This window comes from Monodon monoceros, unplaced genomic scaffold (genome assembly GCF_005190385.1).
Source record: "Monodon monoceros isolate NGI ecotype Baffin Bay Population unplaced genomic scaffold, NGI_Narwhal_1 Super_Scaffold_18, whole genome shotgun sequence".
Classification (NCBI taxonomy): domain Eukaryota; kingdom Metazoa; phylum Chordata; class Mammalia; order Artiodactyla; family Monodontidae; genus Monodon; species Monodon monoceros.
Window position 1 is genome coordinate 46,037,762 of NW_021703774.1, and position 21,233 is coordinate 46,058,994.

The 21,233-nt window shown below is 41.3% G+C and overlaps 2 protein-coding genes across 9 annotated transcripts in view; both read right to left on the bottom strand.

The window, feature by feature from the left end:
* The window catches only part of DHX9 (DExH-box helicase 9), a 54,636-nt gene extending 45,567 nt beyond the window's left edge, over window positions 1-9,069 (bottom strand). The window contains exons 1-3 of one of the 2 annotated variants that reach the window (XM_029227349.1): window positions 8,938-9,069; window positions 6,233-6,365; window positions 4,792-4,932 (exon numbers count right to left, since the gene is read on the bottom strand). In XM_029227349.1, coding sequence (XP_029083182.1) covers window positions 4,792-4,932; window positions 6,233-6,343 — 252 coding nt within the window. In that variant the 5' untranslated portion in view covers window positions 6,344-6,365; window positions 8,938-9,069. Of the gene's footprint in view, window positions 1-4,791; window positions 4,933-6,232; window positions 6,366-8,937 lie in introns of those variants that run through there. The other variant, XM_029227350.1, reaches the window with a different exon arrangement.
* Window positions 6,232-21,233, bottom strand: part of NPL (N-acetylneuraminate pyruvate lyase) — a 49,375-nt gene continuing 34,373 nt past the window's right edge. For 4 of the 7 annotated variants that reach the window (XM_029227352.1, XM_029227354.1, XM_029227353.1 and 1 more), the window contains one exon: window positions 17,405-18,719. In XM_029227352.1, coding sequence (XP_029083185.1) covers window positions 18,535-18,719 — 185 coding nt within the window. In that variant the 3' untranslated portion in view covers window positions 17,405-18,534. Of the gene's footprint in view, window positions 6,366-17,404; window positions 18,720-21,233 lie in introns of those variants that run through there. The other 3 variants (XM_029227358.1, XM_029227355.1, XM_029227357.1) reach the window with 3 other exon arrangements.

A 21,233-nucleotide genomic window follows, 5' to 3' on the forward strand; every position in this document is an offset into this window, starting at 1 on the left:
GGACGCGCAGGCCCAGAGGCCATGGCTCACGGGCCCAGCCGCTCCGCGGCATGTGGGATCTTCCTGGACTGGGGCACAAACCCGTGTCCCCTGCATCGGCAGACGGACTCTAAACCACTGCGCCACCAGGGAAGCCCTCTTTTAATTGTTAAAGGGAAAAAATCAGAACATTTATCTTGCTTTTCCTGTATAAATTATATCTCAGAGTGACTAAATTATTGATAAGGAGAGGTTCTGTTTTTGTTTTTTTAAGGCGGTTTCTTGTTATAAAAGTATTCCAGCCAGAAATCAAAGGAATGTGCTAATGAAATAAATCTACACGGTGATATCAATGGCTGCTAACGTCACATCATGCACCTCCTCCTGATGAAGTACAGACCATCACCTTTGGAAATTTCTTGCTCCTGCCCCTCTACCCCAAACAAATCTGAATCTGATCAAGTCTCTAATCTAACCACTAAATATGGGAAATAGAGGAACAGAGAAACATGTTTTATGATACCAGAGGGATATAGCTGCAAAATCTAAACTGTGGGAAACTAAAGAATAACATGCTTTCTTCAACAACAAATTCCAAAGAAAAATTAGAGACAAAGGAAGAGGGAGAGAGAATCTAATGATTAAAAGACTAGATATCAATCAATTGTAGTATATGGACATCATTTGGAGCATGATTTAAATAACCTATTAAAAATGGATTTATGAAACAATCAGGAAAATCTGAATACTGAGGGTATTTGGGAATATTAAGAAACTATTCTTCAATTTTTTTTTTTTTAGGTTTGATAATGGAATTGCTATGTTTTTTAAAGGATTATCTTTTAGGGATACAAACTGAAACAGTAACAGATGAATCACAGGATGTTTGGGATTTGCTACAAAATAATCCAGAAGGAAGAATATAGATAGAAATTATAGAGATGAGTCATGATTGGCCATGCTGAAAAGGGTTGCAACTGGATTATGGGAACATAGGGGTTCATATCATTCCTCTACTTGCTTTGATACACATTTGACATTTTCCACAATAAAAAATTTAAGTAGGGCTTCCCTGGTGGCGCAGTGGTTGAGAGCCTGCCTGATGATGCAGGGGATACGGGTTCTTGCCCCGGTCCGTGAAGATCCCACATGCCGCGGAGTGGCTAGGCCCGTGAGCCATGGCCGCTAAGCCTGCGCGCCCGGAGCCTGTGCTCCGCAATGGGAGAGGCCACAACAGTGAGAGGCCCGCATACCGCAAAAAATAAAAAAAATAAAAATAAAAAAAATTTAAGTATCCTTTGCATTTAGAAACAGGTCATTTTTGGCAAGTGCATTCTGTTGAGTGAAAACGCAAGTGAAGTGACACAAACAGGGTTTGGCAGGGATGGGGAGGTGAAATAAAGATGGTATCTAAAAGTAAAGACTGGCTTGTGATACAATATTTTTCCAAATTCATCCATTCTTCATTCATTCATTCATCTAACCAAAAAATATTAAATGCCTGCTATATGGGCCAGGAACTATTCTAGATGCTAGAGACACAGCAATGAACTAAAAACAGACAAAAAAATCCTCTGCTCTCATGAATTTAATTCTAATATGAGGATCTAGGGGGAAAAACTAGGTTAGAAGCAGGTTTTTCAATCTTAGTATAACTGACATTTTGGGCTGGATAATTCTTTGTTGTAGGATGCTGTCCTGTGCATTGTAGGATATTTGGCAGCACCCCTGGCCTCCACCTACTAGATGTCAGTGTCACCACCACTCCCTTCCAGTTGTAACAACAAAAATGTCTCCACAAATTGCCAAACATCCCTGTGGGACAAGATGACTTCCAGTCGAGAAGCAGCAGGCTAGAAGTTAGTAAGTGCTATGAAGAAAAATGCAACAGTGAAAGGAAATAAGAAGTACCAGTGTAACAGCAGATTTGCAATTTTAAACAGGATGGCTGAGGAAGAGCACTACAGGCAGAAAGAATAGTTAAGTACAAAAGTCTTGAGGTGGAAAAGATGCCAGCATATTTGAGGAACTGCAAGAAGGCCAGTGTAGCTGGAAGAAGTGAGGGAGAAAGCAGAAAATGCATATTCAGAGCATTTAATGGGAAAAATCTGAATGTGCTAAAATGCTAACAAGAAAAAACTGAAAGTAGGATATTGTTTATGGTATGACCAAGTAAGCTCCTACTAGACTGACTCCTGCAGATAACATGAGCTCTAGGAAAATAAAAACAAGAACTAAAACACCCCTAAAACCCCCTCGACTATACACAGGCACTAAAAAGTAAACAAAAGCTGGCAGATTCTGGAAGGAACTTGAAATGAGAAAGCAAGAAATAGCAAGGGTATAATTCCTGTTTATTATGCCTTTTAGCTCTAGGGAAGACCATGTGAGGCAGCTAAAACTCAACAGAAAACCCAGTCTTCCTGGCCTGACATATCAGAGGATAAGAATTTGGGGAAACCAAAGCTGCTATAAAGTACGAAAGGAATCCTGGAAAGGAAAGGAGCAATCTCAAATTCTGTGTATAAACTCTCCCCAAATCTATGGCTAACCCCTGAACTACATATATACAGGAAAGACTCCAAGCCTCCTAGTGTAGGATCAGAAAACTGAAGTGAGATTTGAGCTATCACTCAAAAGATAGTGTTATGCAGTTTGAGTCCAACTAAATTAATTGCTTAACAACACAATAACAAAACAAATACTCTTTGGAGGAATAACATTATTTAGAGTCTCCACAGCATAGTATTCACAATGCCCAGGATATAATCCAAAATTACTTGACATACAAAGAGGAGAAATCTCAAGAGAAAGCAAAATCAACAGAGCCCAAGCTGAGATGGCCCGATGTTAGCATTAGCAGTCAAGGATTTTAAAGCAGCTATTATAACTATGGTCAGTGACATAAAGGAAATTCACAGTCATATTATGAACATATGCTTATAATAAATGAAAAGGTAAGAAATGCTATCAGAAAAATGAAATCTGTTAAAAAAAAGTGATAATTCTAGAAATGAAAAAAACATCTGAAAAAAAAATCACTGATGGACTTAACAGCAAAATGGAACTGAGAAAGCAATCAGTGAACCTGAATACACTGATTATCTTCAACATATACTGAACATACATATATATATGAAATCACCTAATCTGAAGAGTAGAGAGAGGAGAAAAAGAAGAGAGCCTCCAGGACCTTTGGGATAATATCGGAAAGTTTAACATACACGTAACATAAGAGTCCCAGAAAAAGAAGACCAAAAAATGAGGCAGAAAAAAAATTTTTTTAAATAATAGCCCAAAGCTTCCCAAATTGGGTGAAAGACATAAATTTACAGATTCAAGAATTTCAGTAAACCCCAAGCAGGATAAGTACAAAGAAAACCATGCATAGTTATATCACATTGAAACTGCTAGAAACCAAAGATAAAAAAATGAAAGCAACCAAAGAAAACATTACATATAGGGGGAAATGATTTGATTACTGCTGACTTCTCATCAGACAACAGAACGTTATCTTTAAAGTGCTGAAAGAAAAGAGAACTGGCACCTCAGAATTGTATATCCAGTGAAAATGTTCAAGAAAGAAGGTAAAATAAAAATAGTTTTCCATAAAAGAATTAAAGAGAATTTGCCACAGGCAGACCTACACTACCAGAGGGAGGAAGAGGCTAAAAGAAACAGAATAGGTCATAACAGATGGAGCAAAGGCCAATAGCTTCAAACATTTGAAAGATATTTGCAACATTCTTTTCATAGCCAGAAAGAGTCTTCAAGGTCATCCTGTCCAACCCCTTCATTTTATAAATGGCTCAACCAATCTAATTAAAAATCCTGTAATTATCTAGTGGTACAGTAGACTAGAAAGTAAGACTCAATTTCTGGGTAAAAGCAATGGAAGGAAAAAAACCATGTATTTTTACCTTTATAAGCAAGTCAGAATACAAAAACTCAGTGAAAAGTGTTAAAATTGATAGATTATTCCTAAAGGTTTTATAAAAACTGGGTACTACCTAAGGCATCTACTTAAATCATAATGTGAATCTTTTTATAATATCAACACCACCTGAATTTTTGTGAAAATTCAAGTTTTCATTTTTTAATTAAATGACAAATTTATTTCTTAAAAGCATTACTGGAAAGGGGTTTTTGCTGCAAACTCCCAATATAATTAAAATGATCATGGTATCAAAAACACAAGAATGATATTCCATTGTACCAAATACTATTTTGTCTCTACTATCTAAGGGAATGTCAATGGGAGGAAATGTATCTTAAAATGTTACTGACTTTGGGACTTCCCTCGTGGTCCAGTGGTTAAGACTCCAAGATCCCAATGCAGGGGGCCCGGGTTCGATCCCTGGTCAGGGAACTAGATCCCGCATGCCCAACTAAGGATACTGCATGTTGCAACTAAAGATCCCACGTGCTGCAACTAAGACCCGCACAGCCAATTAATAAATATTTTTAAAAAGTTACTGATTTTTATATTCTGTTTAAAATGTTATCTTTGTAAGTACACAGAATACAACAGGCTCTGAAAAATCAGTTTTGAATGAATGAAATATATAAAACCTTAAGACATACAGATTAAAGGGATCTCCCAAGCCCACAAGTCAGGTACATAATGAGAATAAAATCCAAATCTTCAGGAAATCATCCTAGTTCTCCGAGAAAACAAAATGCCAAGGTTCACTCTGGAACACATTAAAATACTATTTGAAAACAACATCGAAAAATTATCACCCTGGGCCTCCATACATACTGGATTAGCATAACCTTATAACATATGTCTAAGTGCTTGGCCATACTTACCCCAATAGCTGGGACTTCTTCACTCTTTACTTCATTTATTCGAACCAAATAGTTAACAAAGTCTCTGGCAGCATTGCTCTGTGCATCCTTTTTATTGGTGGAATTACCCATGCCAGTGTAATTATATCCTTCCACTCGAACCTTTAACAGTCAAGAAAAAAATACCTTGAGAGATTGACCTGCGTAATTCTGGTATTTAAAAAATTCATAATTCACTAGTCCATTAAGAGACTACAGTTAACTGTTGGAAATATACTCTATAAACACACTGAAAATAACACACAAGAGAATTCACCAGTTGTCTTATTTAAAAAAGCTTAACTCGTGTTGTCTAGTAATAAACTAATCCAAAAACAAGAATGTTAACTTATGTGGCTCAGATATTCTCTTCTCACGTAACAGAATGTTCCAGTCTATGGCCATTACCACCCCAAACGTGCCCAATCTCGTCTCATGTAACAGAAATGTTCTACATTAAAATCTGACTTTATAAGACCCAAGAACAAGCTCTCTATTTGTATTTATTTTAAAGTACTCTGACTTGAAGCAATCAAGAATTGATCTACTTTCCATGGAAGCAACCTAAATGCCCACTGACAGACAAATGGATAAAGAAGATGTGGTACATATATACAACGGAATATTACTCAGCCATAAAAAGGAATGAAATTGGGTCATTTGTAGAGACGTGGATGAACCTAGAGACTGTCATACAGAGTGAAGTAAGTCAGAAAGAGAAAAACAAATATCGCATATTAACACATATATGCAGAACCTAGAAAAATGGTACAGATGAACTGGTTTGCCAGGCAGAAACAGAGACACAGATGTAGAGAACAAACGTATGGACACCAAGGGGGGAAAGTGGGGAGGGGCGTGGTGGCGGTGGGATGAATTGGGAGATTGGGATTGACGTGTATACACTGATGTGTATAAAATGGATAACTAATAAGAACCTGCTGTATAAAAAAATAAAATTAAAAAAAAAAAGAATTGATATACTTTCTACTGGAACTAGTAAAACTACAAACCGTTGGTCCAACTTTTCTAATCTGCACTACTGGTACTGTGGAAGCTGTGGAAGATTCACGTTCTAATTAGAATAATTTACCTATCAGATTGTTTTAAAAGTAATGCTCAGGGAATTCTCTGGAGGTCCAGTGGTTAGGACTCTGCACTACCACTGCCAGGGGGCCCAGGTTTAATCCCTGCTCGGGGAACTAAGATCCCACAAACTGCGTGGTGCAGCCACAAAAAACCCAAAAAACAGTTATGCTCACTTGAAAATGATTCATAATGAAGTAGACATAACAAGCAAGTCACAGTAAAGAAGATTCCCCAACGTACAACACATTAACATTTTCAAACAGAAAACATTGTTCTTTTAATAATAAAATAAGCCTCAAAAGTCACATAAATGTAAACTGTATTTTTTTAGTACCTCACACATGAATTTCTGCCTGTTTTTGTTCCCCACTGCTCTAATTTCATAGGTTGGGGTCATCTTCCTTTTGCCACACCAGGCGTACAGAAAATTTTTTACATCACCCATGATTCAAGTGTCTTCTTCAGACCTAAGAAACAAGTTAGTTAAAAACAGCATTATTTATAAGAACAAACACTGGAAATTACCAACCTGGAATTTACTGAAAATCTAGGTTAAGTACAGGATATTCTATCATGCTGCTATTAACACTGCCTATGAAGAAATTTTAATGACATAACTGGAAAGTCTACGACATGTTATAAGAAAAAGCAGGACACTAAAGTATGATCTAAACTACACAAAAAGTATGCATAGGTAAATCAAGACTGGAAAAGACATATCCCCCCAAGCGTTATCTTCAGGTAACTACAAGTGGTTTTTATCTTTTCTTGAAAGACATTTTATGGAACGTCCTACTTTTTACAAAAGGCACTTTATGTGTTTCAACTAATTTAATCCTTACAACAATGATAGATAACATTATACACAGTAGATCCTACTATATCATCTTTTTACAGAGGAAGAAACTAGGGCATAGAAAGTTTTAGTAACTTTTCTAAGTTATCCACTGTGGAGGTCTAAATTCAAACCCAAACTACTATATTAAGAAATGGTCATCAATCATTTTATATATAAATCCAATAGTTTATCCTCATTTGGATTATGTCTCGTAACAGACTGCCCTCTAAGTTGTAGGCAATATATTATGTTAGTAAGTCCAAATACAGCACTTAAACTGGAAACAGTAATCAATGAACTTAAATCTCCTGTGCCAAATCTCTACTTTAGGCCTTGTTATTCATTAAAATTGGAGAATATTATGTCTTTTTGAAGTGCAACATACCATACTTGTTGGCATTCTCCCTCTACTCCAGGTTATAAGATAGCAAAAGATATGGAGCCTGAGTCTGAGTTACAAGCAAGGTATCTGAGAGTAAATTAAGAACCAGAGAAAATATGCTACGAATTTAGTTTGCTGTGATGTGAGAAGAAACCCCACTGCTAGAGCATTGTCTCTGTCTTCTGTTAATGTTTAGTGCATTTTGTTAGCACCTAAGCCTTGTGTCATCCAACCTCACCCTAGTATAAAAAATTTATTCTGTAGTCATAGGTTAACCCTGGGGACATTCTATTAATGAAAAGCTGTGGAACGCTGATGATGTCTATCTACAAATTCCAACCATGAATAATTAAAAAACAAGCCCTCAGCGTGAATGAGTAGCATGAAATATGAAAGACTACACTATCAAATTCCTTCCTCCCTCGGTAGTCTCTTCTAACTCCATAATATTAAATATCAACTATATGCTAATGATGCCCAAATATATATTGAAAGTTCAGTCTTTTCTCTTTAAGCTCCAAAATGAAGCTCATCCAACTGCAGCACTAACGGACCCATCTGAATGCTAACTTGGGATCTCAAACAGAATTTTAAATTTCCTCCCAAACCTGTTCCTCTTCCCGCCAATCCCAGTGTTCCCATCTCCCTAAATGGCACCTCCAGCCACCAAGTTACTCACGTCACCATTTGGGAATTTCCCAGTCCCTCAAGATCCTCCATAGCTATCCCTTGTAGAGCCCTTATTATGTGCCAGTCGGTATCCTTAAAGGAGCATCTATGTGAACTATTTTACTTAATCCTTACAACACTGTATAGATAAACATTACTATTATTCCCTTTTTACAGGTGAGTAAACTGAGCCAAAGAATAACCTGCCCCGGGAAACAGAGCTCCTAACTGGGGGACCCAGAAATCCAAACCAGGTAGTCCTGATCTACTACTGATTTACTGGGCACTTCTGCCTCCAAAACATGTCTCCAATCCATTCGCTTCTCTCCCTTCTCCCTGCTACCACTACTGCCCACCTGGAGTACGGCAAGAACGTCCTAAATAATTCCCATTTCCACTCTGGCTACCCCTAAATCCATTCTTCTCTTAAATTCTCACCACACCCCAGTCACATGGCCTTCTTTCAGTTTCTTTCCAATCCCTGCCAGTAAACACTAACTAATCCCTTCTGCCTCTGCAGTTCTGCTTTTCTTCCGCGTCTTCACAGCTGACGCATTCTCCGCCCGATGGCCGAGCGGCTCAGAGGTCTACCTCTTCCGAAAAGCCTGCCCTTGCCACCCTATCTAAAGTAGCTCCCTCCCTTTACACTAATTCCTCATGATCTTTTTACCGAAACCTGCAGACATTTGTTTCCCTACTGCCACCCCCGCGCCACGACCGCAACCTCTGGGAGGGAAGGGCAAGGACTGTGCCTATTTACTCTGTCCACAGCACCCGCAGGACAGCACCCAGTATTTGTGGCATGGGCCCTAGGCGTGGGTGGCGCCTCGACGGGCTCACCCTCAGACGATTCACCCCCTTTCACTCTGTGGCGAGGGCGACAGCGCCAACGCCGCGAGCAAGACGGAGGAGAAAGTGGGGTCTGATTGCTCCGGAGCCGGGACCGTGACCAGCTGCGCGGAGAACCGGGGGCCACCTCGCGGCCCCGAACAGCGCAAGCGCGGCGCGGCCAACAGCACGCAACGCGCAATCCGGGAACCCGGCGGGGCGGCTCCCCTCCCCCTCCCCGCCCCCGCCGCCCGCGCCTGGCAACAAAGCCAGGCGGCAGAGCCGCGGGGCCCAACGAGTGACAAGGACGTCTTTCCCTTACCGGCGTCCGCTTCCTGGTACCCGAGAGCACAGCCCTCTTAGGACGGTCCGTGGCTTCGGCCTTAGCGACGGACACACAGCGAACGCAAACCCACACGCACGGAGTCAGAGGCAGCAGCGGCGGCGAAATGGCTCCGATCGCGGCGCCAAGGAGGGCGGGGTCACTACGCTAAGCATGCGCAGAAAGCGAGCTTGGGACAAAGGGCGCCCAGAGGGAGGGGCGGGGCTGCAGCTACCAAGCGGCTGGTAGAGTCTCGTCGGCTGGGAGATCCGCTGCGCCTGGCCCCGGGCGCCCCAGCCCTGCTTCTTCCTGTAGTGCAATACCTACTTTTGAAAGTTTTTTGCGAGTTGGGGACCTGTAGCATTTTAATGCAGCAAAATGTTTTGCAGCTTCTGTCATAGGGACCTGTGGTAGATGAGGTGCCCTTCGAAGACAGAACTGGAAATCTCAGGTGCTAACTTTATAGGGTTGTTGAGGCAATTGAACAGGGTGACATGTGAAGGGACTTTTATCATGTGTATGTGGCACACAATAGGTGTTCAGTAGGTGGTGGTGGAGTGAGTCAGATACTCTAACGTGAACGTCTCCTGGAAGACATAAGCTCAGTGAAGGCAGGAACCCTGCCTGGCTAGCTCGCTGCAGTGCTTGGTACATCCAGTGCTCAGTAAAAACTAGTTTAATGAATAGACAAAAACTGCAAGGTTGTTTTTGCTCACATTGGGTAGCCTCTTGTCTTCAGAGTCTTTGGAATAAATTGGATTCTTAACGATTGTAGTAGTCACTTAAGTTTTTGAACTCTAGTGCTTCCCATGGAGGCAACAATACAAAATATTTCACCAGGGGTTGTTCCACAGAATCCAGGCTAATCAATTATCAGGCCCCATCATACCTATCATCCTCATATTTCACCTCTTTCACTACGTTTTTTCCCAACTCTTCTAGCTTACTGTGATTAATCCCTTTAAAACTCTGTTGCTCCCATGATCAGAATAACACAGCATTCTCGAGCATTACTCATTCTTTTATTTTCTCCATGTGTTTGCTCTCTTCAAATAGGAACAAAATCATTCGGGGAAACACGTTAATCTTTTGTTTCTTTGTCCCCTTCCAGGGTGCTTAAAGCAGCAGGGTTTTTTTTTTATGATAAGTGAAACCCAACTAGCATAAGTGAATTGCAAGTGTTTTGTAGCAGATAATGAACACAGCATTTTTATTACCAACTTTTTGAATTCATTGTCTGGTAGACTGATTATGTGTTTCATTATTTTTTCTGGGGTTTTCTGTTGCTCTTTCAATTGAGAGTGTAAGGTCGGATCTTAACAAACGGCACCGCGAAACAGAGGAAAGCTTCAAGTGAGCTTTATTAGGGAGCGCTCCCGGGCGAGGTTCACTGGTCCGAGAGAAAGGGGCCAGAGAAGTCGCACCCGGGCGAGCGTTGGGCAAGATTTTATAGGGGAAGAAGGGAAAGGGCTGTGGTGAATCTGGGAGGGCGCAGGGTATTCCTTATTTGGTGGTCTTTTCGGGTATCCTGGGGGACCGTTGGTCCTGCCCCTCGAAAGGCGGGAAGGCTGGGCCGGGTTCAAAGTCCCCAGGTCAGTTTCTGGAACTGGGTGGTCCGGAATGTCTCCAGGGCAGTTTCTGGAACTGGGTGGTCCGGAGAATTCGGTCTGATGCAACCTGTGAATCTGATTGTGTTCCCCTACCTCGGGCCAGTTGGCCTTACAGAGAGTAGTTCCTCCGTCTTTTCATTTTACTTAACTTTATGAATTTAGGTGAAAACAGTTAACTGTTGTAGTCTTGAATAGGTGTTTTTATGTGGGAGCATCCCTATGTAGACTGTTTCCCCAGTGTCTCTGGTGTGAGGACTGGATTTCATGCGGACACCAGCCACATCTTTTCTCAGGGTGTGCTGGCCACTATCACCTTGATAGGGGGTGTGACTGGTGCTGGAGGAGCTAGAGCCTGTGCACGGTGTGAGGTGGGACTTCCTCTCTGTTCAGTGGCTGTCACCACACTGTCAGGGGTGGGCTCTGCTCCGAGTTGCTGGAGCGAGAGCCCTGAGGGTTGGAGTCAGGCTGGCTTTGTTCTCTTTAAGTGTATGTTTTTACTCCTCCCGGCACTGAAGCCTTTGCCTCAAAGGAGGGGAGTGGTGAAGTAAATGGGGCTCGTGTGGTTACAGATGTTCAATGTGCTGCCTTTGTAGGCATCTACAGCTCTGCTCAGAAGCAGCCCAAAGTCATGTCTTTTCCCCAGTTGTGGCCATCCCACATCTAATGCAAAGTTACGGTATGGAGTGGTTGGGGCCAGCGCATTCACCAGGCTGGGACTGAGGGTCATAGTGGTTTAAGTGGCTGGGCTGCCATGAGAAGTCTGGACTGCTTCTGTGGTGCTGTTTGAGTGAGTGCCAACAATGGCCACTGCTGCCCCTCCTGGACCACACCCCAAGCCCCTGGGTTACCTAGGCATCCCTAGATCAAGTCTTTTCCCAGGTCCTGGCTGCCCTAGGTCCATTGCCAAGCTGTGGTGTGGAATAAGTGGGGCCAGGGTGTTTGTTCTCTTAGCTCAGACTGGGGAGCATAGCAAGGAGGCAGCCGCTAGGGCAGACCTCTCTCCACCGTGTCTGATGGCAAACCAGCACCTGCGCACTCCTCTCAAGTGGAGTCTAGGCTCCTCCAGCCTTTTTATCTGTCCCAGTGGTCCTCCAAGCAGCCAAAGGGGCTTATCCTTCTGCGTAGGACCCCAGGACTCGAATGCCCAGTGTGTGGCTCGACCTGATCACTCCTCAGGGCTAGTGTCCACCTGTGCGATATCCCTTTTCCTTAGTCCCCTCCCAAAGTCACAGGTCTCCACCCGATGCCTTTCTTCCCATCCTACTGTAACAGGGAAGACCCAACCCTGACTCCATGTTGGATCTGCTTCTTTACTTTATTTATGATTATTATTATTTTATTTTTTGCAGTACGCGGGCCTCTCACTGTTGTGGCCTCTCCCGTTGTGGAGCACAGGCTCCGGACGCGCAGGCTCAGCAGCCATGGCTCACGGGCCCAGCCGCTCCGCGGCATGTGGGATCCTCCCAGACTGGGCACGAACCTGTGTCCCCTGCCTCAGCAGGCTGAGCCACCAGGGAAGCCCTGCTTCTTTACTTTGTTTGCTTTTTGTTGCTAATTGTTCACTGAAAGGATACTGTCTATACAATGGCCTGCCTCAGGGAACCCTGCCCCTCTGCCTGAATGTTAAACCAAAGTGCCTTTGTTCAGGGAAACATCCCAACCCTGTCCACCTGGGAATGGCTGCTAGAAAGAAGAAATTAACACATCCCCTCCCCGAGGCTGGGCATTCCAGGGGATATTTGCAAAACGTGTGGCCTTTTTACTTTACTTCCTTACCTCCTCCCCCTCTCTGTTCTATAAAAGAAACTGGCGTCCAGACCCCGATAAGATGGTTTTTTGAGACACTAGTCTGCCATCTTCTTGGTCTGCCGACTTTATGTATTCCTTGCCTCAGCACCTCATCTCCCGATTTATTGCCGTGTCGTGCGACAAGCAGAGCGAGCTTAGACTCGGTAACACTACCTGATTACATGGGAATCTTTCTTGCAGCCTTAGTTGCACAGGAGTTCTTCTGCCAGTTTCCGGTTAGTTTTCTGTGAGACTTTTTCCACACGTAGATGTGTTTTTGATGTATTTATAGGGGGAGGTAAGCTCCACATCCTCTTACTCTGCCATCTTGATCCTCATCCCATGGTGGGAGTATCTAACCATAGAAATAGGCAAATGCTACAAGTCTGGGCCCTTTCCCCCGCATCCTCTGCCAGAGCCAGTTACTAACCATTTACCAGCTTACCACTGGCCTTGGTCTGGGCAGGTCCTTCAGCTGCCCTGGGTTTAGTCTTCCCTTCCCTTGAGCCAGGGGTGGGGTGGATGCTGGTCTTCCAGCTCCAGCCTCCTGCCCTGCAGCTTGGGAAGTCGATGGTGAGTTGTGCTGCTTCTGAGCTGCCCTAGAGTCTGTGTCCCGAGCAACAAGGTGGTTGGGAATGGAACCTACATAGTACCCAACTGCTGAGGTTCCAGGGCTTTCCACGCTTCAAGGAGGACTTCAGCGGTGGCTGGGAGACCCTGGTCCTTTGGGGCTGGTGACATTTGCCAGCTGCCCATTTTCCTCTGAGCTTTGCATTCTCCTCTAAGGATAAGACTCTTGAAGCAAATCTTCTCTGAGCATCACCACCCCTCACATTTGAGGACTTCGGAGTTCTTCCGAGCACAGCTCTGCTCTCTTGTCTCTGATCAGTCCATCTCAGACTCCTATGCAACTTCCTCTGTAGGCACACCAAATGCCAATCATGCCCAGTTTCTGTCCTTAGCACTCTATATATGCTCTGCCTGGACAATCTTATTCTTCCCATGGTTTTAACTACTATCTATGTGTTGATACCCTCTAAACCTCTATCTCCTATCCAAACCTTTTGAACTTCAGATCAATATACATAAACTCTTGGTGGGCCTCTCTACATGATGTCCCACAGGCTTTGATTCCTGGGTGTCAATTCTGATTCTTTTATTATTGTGGTAGGCAACCTTCAACATGGCCAACAATGATCCTCTCCTCCTGGAATTCATTCCCTGTGTAGTCCCATCCTACATTGTTCTAGGGTTGTCCTTTTCGACTAATAGCATACAGAAGGGGATGGTAGGCTACTTCTGAGATTGCTTTAAAAGACTGTGGCTTCTATTTTGAGCTCTGGCTCACTTGTGTGCCATCTCTCTCTCTCTCGTGGATCTCTCTAGATCTCCCTTTCTGGGCGAAGAAAGCTGCCATAATGTTGTGAGAAACTGAAGCCTCTGGCCAAGAGCCAGCAAGGAACAGAGGCCTGCCCACAACTACAGGTAAGTGAATCTAGAAGCAGGTTCTCCAGCTCCAATTGAACCTTGAGATGAGTAAAGCTCTAGCCGATAGCTTGACTGCAACCTTCTGACAACCTCTGTGCCACAACCACCCAGTTAAGCTGCTCCTCGTTCCCAACCCTCAGAAATTGTGTGAATTCATAAATGTTTCCAGGTTTAAGCTGCTAAGTTTAGGGGTGATTTGTTACATGAAATAACAAATGCAAGTACAATCGTCCCTCAGTATCCACAGGGGATTGGTCCCAGGACCCTTGCAGATACCAAAATACACAGATGCTCAAGTTCCTTAAATAAAATGGCATAGTGTCTGCATATAACCTATAGGATGTCCTCCCGTATACTTTAAATCATCTCTAGATTTCTTATAATACCTACAATGTAAATGTTATGTAAATAGTTACCAGTATGAGGCATATTCAAGTTTTGCTTTTTGGAACCTTTTGGAATTTTTTTTTTTTTTTTTTTTTTAATATTTCCCTTCTGTAGTTGGTTGAATCCTTGGATGTGGAACCCGCGCATACAGAGGGCCAACTGTATCTTCCATATCTAGGTTCTGTTGATTCTTTCTAAATATTTTTCGTTCCATTCCCTCCCCTCCATCCCTGCTGCCACTTCCTTAGTGGCTCCACCATTGGTTACCTATCACAATAGGCCACCTAACAGTTTACCTGTTCCCAGTCTGTCTTCCAATCTACTCATCACACTGCTTCAAGAGTGTCATTTTTAAAACAAAAAGTCATGTCACATACCTTCCTATCCCATACACACATAAATACTTCAAATCTTTCAATGATGATGACTTTTTTCATCTATGCCTCTTTGACCTGCTTGTTCCTCTGAAATCACTTAGCAAAAGTCATTCTCTCATTTTGTTTGTTCCAAATAGTGATACATGGATCATTCAAGAACCCACAGATATTTTCCATTCCCCATCCTCTGCTGTTAGAAGCACAGTCAGAAATTCCCAACCTACGAAAAAATCTGAGGGTGGCACTATGATCTGGACTCCAGTAATAATAAATGCAAATTTCAATTCTTGGGTTTCATATCATTTTCGACTTTATTTTGGCACCTATTGAGTTAAAAGGTTTAGCAGCAATGTAATGCTTCTCTCTGTTGTATAAAGAACATACACCGAATGCCTTGGATAGCTATAAAAACTAACAATAACTAACACTTCACTGTGCCTAAGATGTGCCAGACACTATTCTGAGACCTTCTTCATATGTGTAATCCTCATAATAACCCCAGAAAATAGATATTATAATTCTCATGCTATCAATGAGATAAATGAATGGCTGAGAAGTTAAATAACATGTTGTAGGGACTTCCCTGGTGGCGCAGTGGTTAAGAATCCACCTGCCAATGCTGGGAACACGGGTTTGTGCCCTGGTCCAGGAAGATCCCACATGCTGCGGAGCAACTAAGCCTGTGAGCCACGACTACTAAGCCCGTGTGCCACAACTACTGAGCCTGCATGCCTAGAGCCCGTGCTCCACAACAAGAGAAGCCAAGGCAATGAGAAGCCCGTGCACCGCAATGAAGAATAGCCCCCACTCGACACAACTAGAGAAAGCTCCCGAGCAGCAACAAAGACCCAACTCAGCCCAAAGTAAATGAAATAAAATAATAAAATTACTAAATTTATATTTAAAAACATAACGCTGTAGTCACACAGATAGTAAGTGGTGGAGCTGGGACTTGAACCCACACAGCCTGAGGTCAGACATAGAAGCATAAGGCCAACCCTGCCTCCCACAAAACCATGTTATACTGTTTTCCATTTCATACTATATTAAACCCAACTCTCTACTACTCCTTGGACTGAAATCTTATGGATAACACTGGCTAAGAGGTGCTGTTGGACTCAGTAACAAAACCAGCCCCTGAAATCACTCTGACCTTCCGACCATCTCCAATGAACTAATCTCAGATTTCCACTTTGGAAAAGATGTTAAAAATCAGCTTTTAGTACTGTGATAAATAAGATATTTCACATCATTACTGTAGTTTTGACATTAAACGCTAAATTCAAAGATAACAATAAATTCATAATATTCCAAAATTTTACTTTTGTTTAAAGGCATTATTAGCAACCCACTGCTGTATAACATTCGTTTCTTTCTTTTTAAAAAAAAAAAAAAAAAAACCTGAAAGTTTTCTAATGGTTTTCCTTCCTCTAGAAGGCCAACACAAACAAATTAGCGTGATGTGACTTGCATTTAGGTGCACTCTGCACAGGCTTCCCAGTGACGTTGCTAAACACCTTTCCCTATTTTCCATTTATACCTTCTTCAAAATGTGTTAAAGTGTTGTTTACTAAGGGACCCTAAACAGAGGGTATCCACTCCTGAGCTTCTGGCACATCCATATGTTCAAACTCATCCAGGTAACCAGATGGCTAAGGGAACCACTAAAGAAATGAAATACGTTCTGGGCCAACTTGTTGGCCTGGATTCTCCTAACTCCATTTTGAAAGCTGCTAAAACTTTATATGAGCACACTATAGTGGTGGTGAGAGTCATGATTCCTGTTCATCACCCAAGACTTTGGGGAAAAAATGGAGAAAAAAGTGATCTGCAGCTACTCATAAACTGTCAGGTATCACCTGTAAAATATATTGGACTGTTATACTCTTGATTCTCTGTGGAAGTCTACTCCTGAAGACAACTTCACTCTGAAATGTCATTGGCAGAAAAATTCAGTAGATTATCCTCAAAAGCAAACTGTAAAAAACCACTAATGACACTGTATGTATTAAATTGTAGAATGGTTTTCTCTTTTGTGCTTCCCTGATTGGTTGCACTGGGTCTTAGTTGCAGCAGGCCAGCTCCTTATTTGCGGCTCACAGGCTCCTTAGTTGCGGCATGCATGTGGGATCCAGTTCCCAGACCAGGGATTGAACCCAGGCCCCCCCGCACTGGGAGCATGGAGTCCCAAACGCTGCGCCACCAGAGAAGTCCCTTGTTTCTACGGAGTTGGATGTTAAAATACATAGAGCTAAACTCAGCCCTTGGTCATTTTGTTTAACTAACTTTGTGTTCACAAGATCTCATTAATCATGTTAAAAGCCCTCCAAGCACTAATTTCAGAAGAGCAAAAAAAGAAAAGCAGAGTTCATTGCTTAGTGGATATCCAATATTTATCTTCACTGAAAAATTAATTTGGCTTTAGTATCATTAAGTAGGGATATGACATCCTCAGAACCAAAGACTAACAAAAACCTCACTTTTCTTCTTTCAGGAAATTAACGGCTATAGAGAAAAGTTTCAGTGAGGTAGAATATAAGCTCACATAAGCCACCGTTGTTCAATTTCTAATTCAGATACCTGACTCCTAAAGGTGAGAGAAATATGAGAAAACAGTGTGTTTTATTCCTGGGCAAAAAAGGAGTGAGGAGATATAAAGAGAAGGGTAGCAAAGATAATTAAATCCACTGATCATTTCAAATTCTCATTTTGCAAACATTTTCTTTTTAATTTTTAAAAATTAAAAAATATATAGAGTAAACTGATATGAATTTCAAATACTTTTCCTCTGCCAATGAGCAGACTAATTAGATAAGAAACAAAATAAAATCTTAGGTAGTTATTAGACTGGATAGTCCAGTTTAAAATCACTAAGGATTGACCATCAGTACACTTTGTTACTGGAAGGCATGTACCAGGGTTTGTTAGAGAGGAGACTGAGCAGCCAGTTATATAGTCCAGAAAAAGAAAAAAGTAAAGAAGGTGTGTAGAGAAAGTTAAAGTTAAATCTTTAGGTCCTCCCTAAATCTCTTATCACTGAAAAGTGACTGTGTGAAAATGTGACTGGGAAATAACAGTAAGTAGCCCCTGGGCTCACGGCAGAAGGGATGCTGGCTTTCATTTCCAATAATTCAGGGCACTGTTGAGGGACACTTTCTTCTCAGTGAGGAAAGGGGAAGTCTGTGGTGCCCAGAGCAGAGAGCTCTTTGGTTCTTCGAAACTTTGAGAAGTTCTCTATAGCAACAATTAAGAGACTTGAATTCATCTTTGGGGAAGGCCTTTCCTTTGTTATGTGAAAACCACCCTAATGGCCCTTTGGTTATAGTAACTGAAGCAAGTCTTCACCTAACCCAATGTTTTTGGGGAAAACTGCGACATCGCAATTAATCCGAAAGCAGATATTCTAGAGTTAGACTGAGCAGCCAAGTGAACTGGTTTGTTAACAGTTGTGCATAGTTGAGTCTCACTGTAATTTGGCATTAAAGTTAGCATGTCTGCCTAAATGCAATAGCTCAGAGTTGTCCCAGATTCCAAATGAATATTTATTAAAATGAAAGTACATTATGGTGGTTTAAAACTAGAAAACTTTAAAATAGGATTAACAACCAGAAATCAAGATAATGGGAGCTCCCAAAGGCAGATGGAATTAATCAATTACAATTTTCCTCTTGATTCCATATTATCCATTTATGCAAAAACTTCTCCACCAAAATTCTGTGACATATTGAATGACTTAGGGCTCATAAATCCTTTTAGAGTTTTTGCCCCTTCATAAATTAAAACTTTTAAAAGATCATAGTAGGTATTTAAATACCTGTTGATTGATGCAAGATTTCATTTGCTAGGAGAGTTTAGTTCAAACTCATCTAAAAAGTTTTTGAGAAATGAATGCAGTATTCAAAGTGGATTATATCTCAACGTACACACCCTGATTTGATAGAGAGGCACTAGCTACAAGCTTCCAAGTTTCCATCCTTTAAATCAGTGAAAGAAAGGAAATCTAGGCTTTTCAGTTTAGCTTCTGCATTATCAGTAAACTCCCTAGAGGCTTTCTGTAGTGGAAGCCGGGGTGGGCCCATTGGAATCCCAGAGACAAGAGTCATGATGGCTTTGGTCTGCGACACTCCAAAACCTAGACAGGAAAATATAAATGAGGAAACATGGCTGGCACTGTCCACTTTGCCACAAACACTCGAAAGAAGAGATCATATTCTTACAGTGATTACTATAACAGGATAAAGTGGAACTAAAAGATGGGAACATTTCTTGTCAATATGGCAGACTGAGCAGATGTAGGAAATCCCTATTCCTGCTTTAAACATACAGAAATGCTGGAAACTTTTTAACAAATTGACAAACTGTAAAACAAAACAAAGTGAGACTCAAAGTCAACCTCAGAAGCAAGAAGGAGGAACGAGAAGTATCAGGAATAAAGAGGTCAGAGTAGTAAGGAGTTGCTGAAGCCGGTGGTCCATGAGGATAATCTGATTCAGGGATACACTGTTGTGGATTGAATAATGTAGGACTTGGTCACTAGGTCACAATTTAGTTCAAACAAATCTAAGAAGTACCTGAGAAATGCACTATTTAAGGTAGTTTATGACTCAATGCTGCTGTTTTAGACTAGGGCAGGAATGCAAGATGAAGCCTTGAGTCTGTACACAGCAAAGAGCTGGAATTAAACTCCCCATATAAAACTGGTAGCCAGCCTTCTATGAAAAGAAATAGAAAAAAAAACTGGCCCACTGGTCTGAGAGGCAAGGAAGCATGACTTCTGCCAGGGTGTGGAAGGAAAAAAATCATATAAATGAAATCCCAAGCCTGTGCCATATATGAATGCTGGATCCATATTTGCATTATGTGCTTGGTACAGGAACCATACTAAGAAATATACCTAAAGACTGGTTAGAACTGATGAAACTATAGTGTCCTAGCAGAGGCAAATGTAAAATCATTTGATGGGACAACTCACAACCTAGAGTATAATGGATTCTCCAGAAAACAGCTGTCTCTGAAGATGAAATCAGAGTTAAAAATTACAAAGCACACAAGGAAAAAGAAGCTGCATGAGAGACAGCAAATGCACAACTGACAAATTTTACATCCTGAGAAAAGATGATACAAAATTCTGAAAGAGGCTTCACAGAGATAAACGTAAGAATAGAAGCTATAGGCTAAGAGAAGGGCATATAAATAAAGAACAGGAAGATCTGGAAGAAAAAGCCAAAAAGAAATGCTGGAAATTAAAAATATATAATCAGTAAAACTAAACAGTAGAAAACATAGCTCAAGATAGAATTAGTGATTTTGAAGGTAGATCTAAGGAAGTAATCCAGAATATAGCACAGGAAGATATTTGTTTTCTTAACTGGCTATTGCTCTTGGATCAAAGGTATGAGAAGTAACTTTCTTTTACTAAGGTAATTTGGTTACAGTAACAATTGAGCATTGGGAAGAAAAATACTAGCTTGGCTAAATATATAGAATATACTTTGCTAAATGCAAAATGGCCCTCCTAGGCTTATTATGAATGGTGGAAGACTGAGACCTACCTTCATGATAAGGCTTTATCATGTTTATTAAGATTAAGTCTCTCTTATATACAATGGAATATTACTCAGCCATAAAAAAAAATGAAATCTTGCTGTTTGTGACGACACAGATGGACCTAGAGGGTATTATGCTAAGTGAAATAAGTCAGACAGAAAAAGACAAATACTGTATGATTTCACTTATAAGTGGAATCTAAAAAACAAAAAATGAACAAACATAATAAAACAGAAACAGGGTTATACAGTGCTGCATGTCAGTTTTATCTCAAAAAAACTGAAAGAAAAAAAAAAAGTCTTTCTTTGACTAAACCATGAAAACTCCAACCCCCAAGGAAGTCTGAAACGAGCTCTTTAAAGATATGTTCTTTTAGATCATAAAAACTGTCTTCAAGAGGCCTCTTTTAAAATGCCAAAAATCTGGCAAAAGAGTAAATCCTTTCAGCTAATACCTTACAGCTATACTTTACAAAACTACTGCAGAATCACTGCTGGTATGCAAAGTGATCTTACGTGTACAGGTAAACTTTTAGTTCTTTAAAAAACTATAGAACTAGTAGTAGTTCAAAATCTACTTTAATGCATTTTAGGAACATATGCTAAACCCACGATTTTGTGAGAAGTATTGCTTAGGACAAGGGAATGATATTAGGTAATAATAGTACTGGTGATACACAAATATGACAAAAATCATCAAAGTGGAAAAGCAAATGGGAAGCATTGTCTTTGAAGGATAAAGAGTTGGCTGAAAACCCTGTGAGAATGAGGGGCGTAGTACATAATAGGTGCTTAGGGCTTGGGAGGAGTTGCCAGGAAGAGGCAGAAAGGCTCCGAAAGGAAGGTAGGAGGTCTGCCAAGAATAAACCTAAAACTTTTCCTGGACTTGACCCAGGTCCTCAGGTGGGCCAATCTCTTGCGGAAGTGGAGTGAATTGTGGCATTTATCATTTGTTATGGGATAAGACTTAGGAGACTGTGGAGAGGTTTCTCTACTCAAATTCACTGTATTTCCCTCAAACTTTACATTGTCATATTATTCAAACCTCCATCCATTTAAGCTTACTTGTGTTAATAAACTCTTTTAAAATTGCAGATACT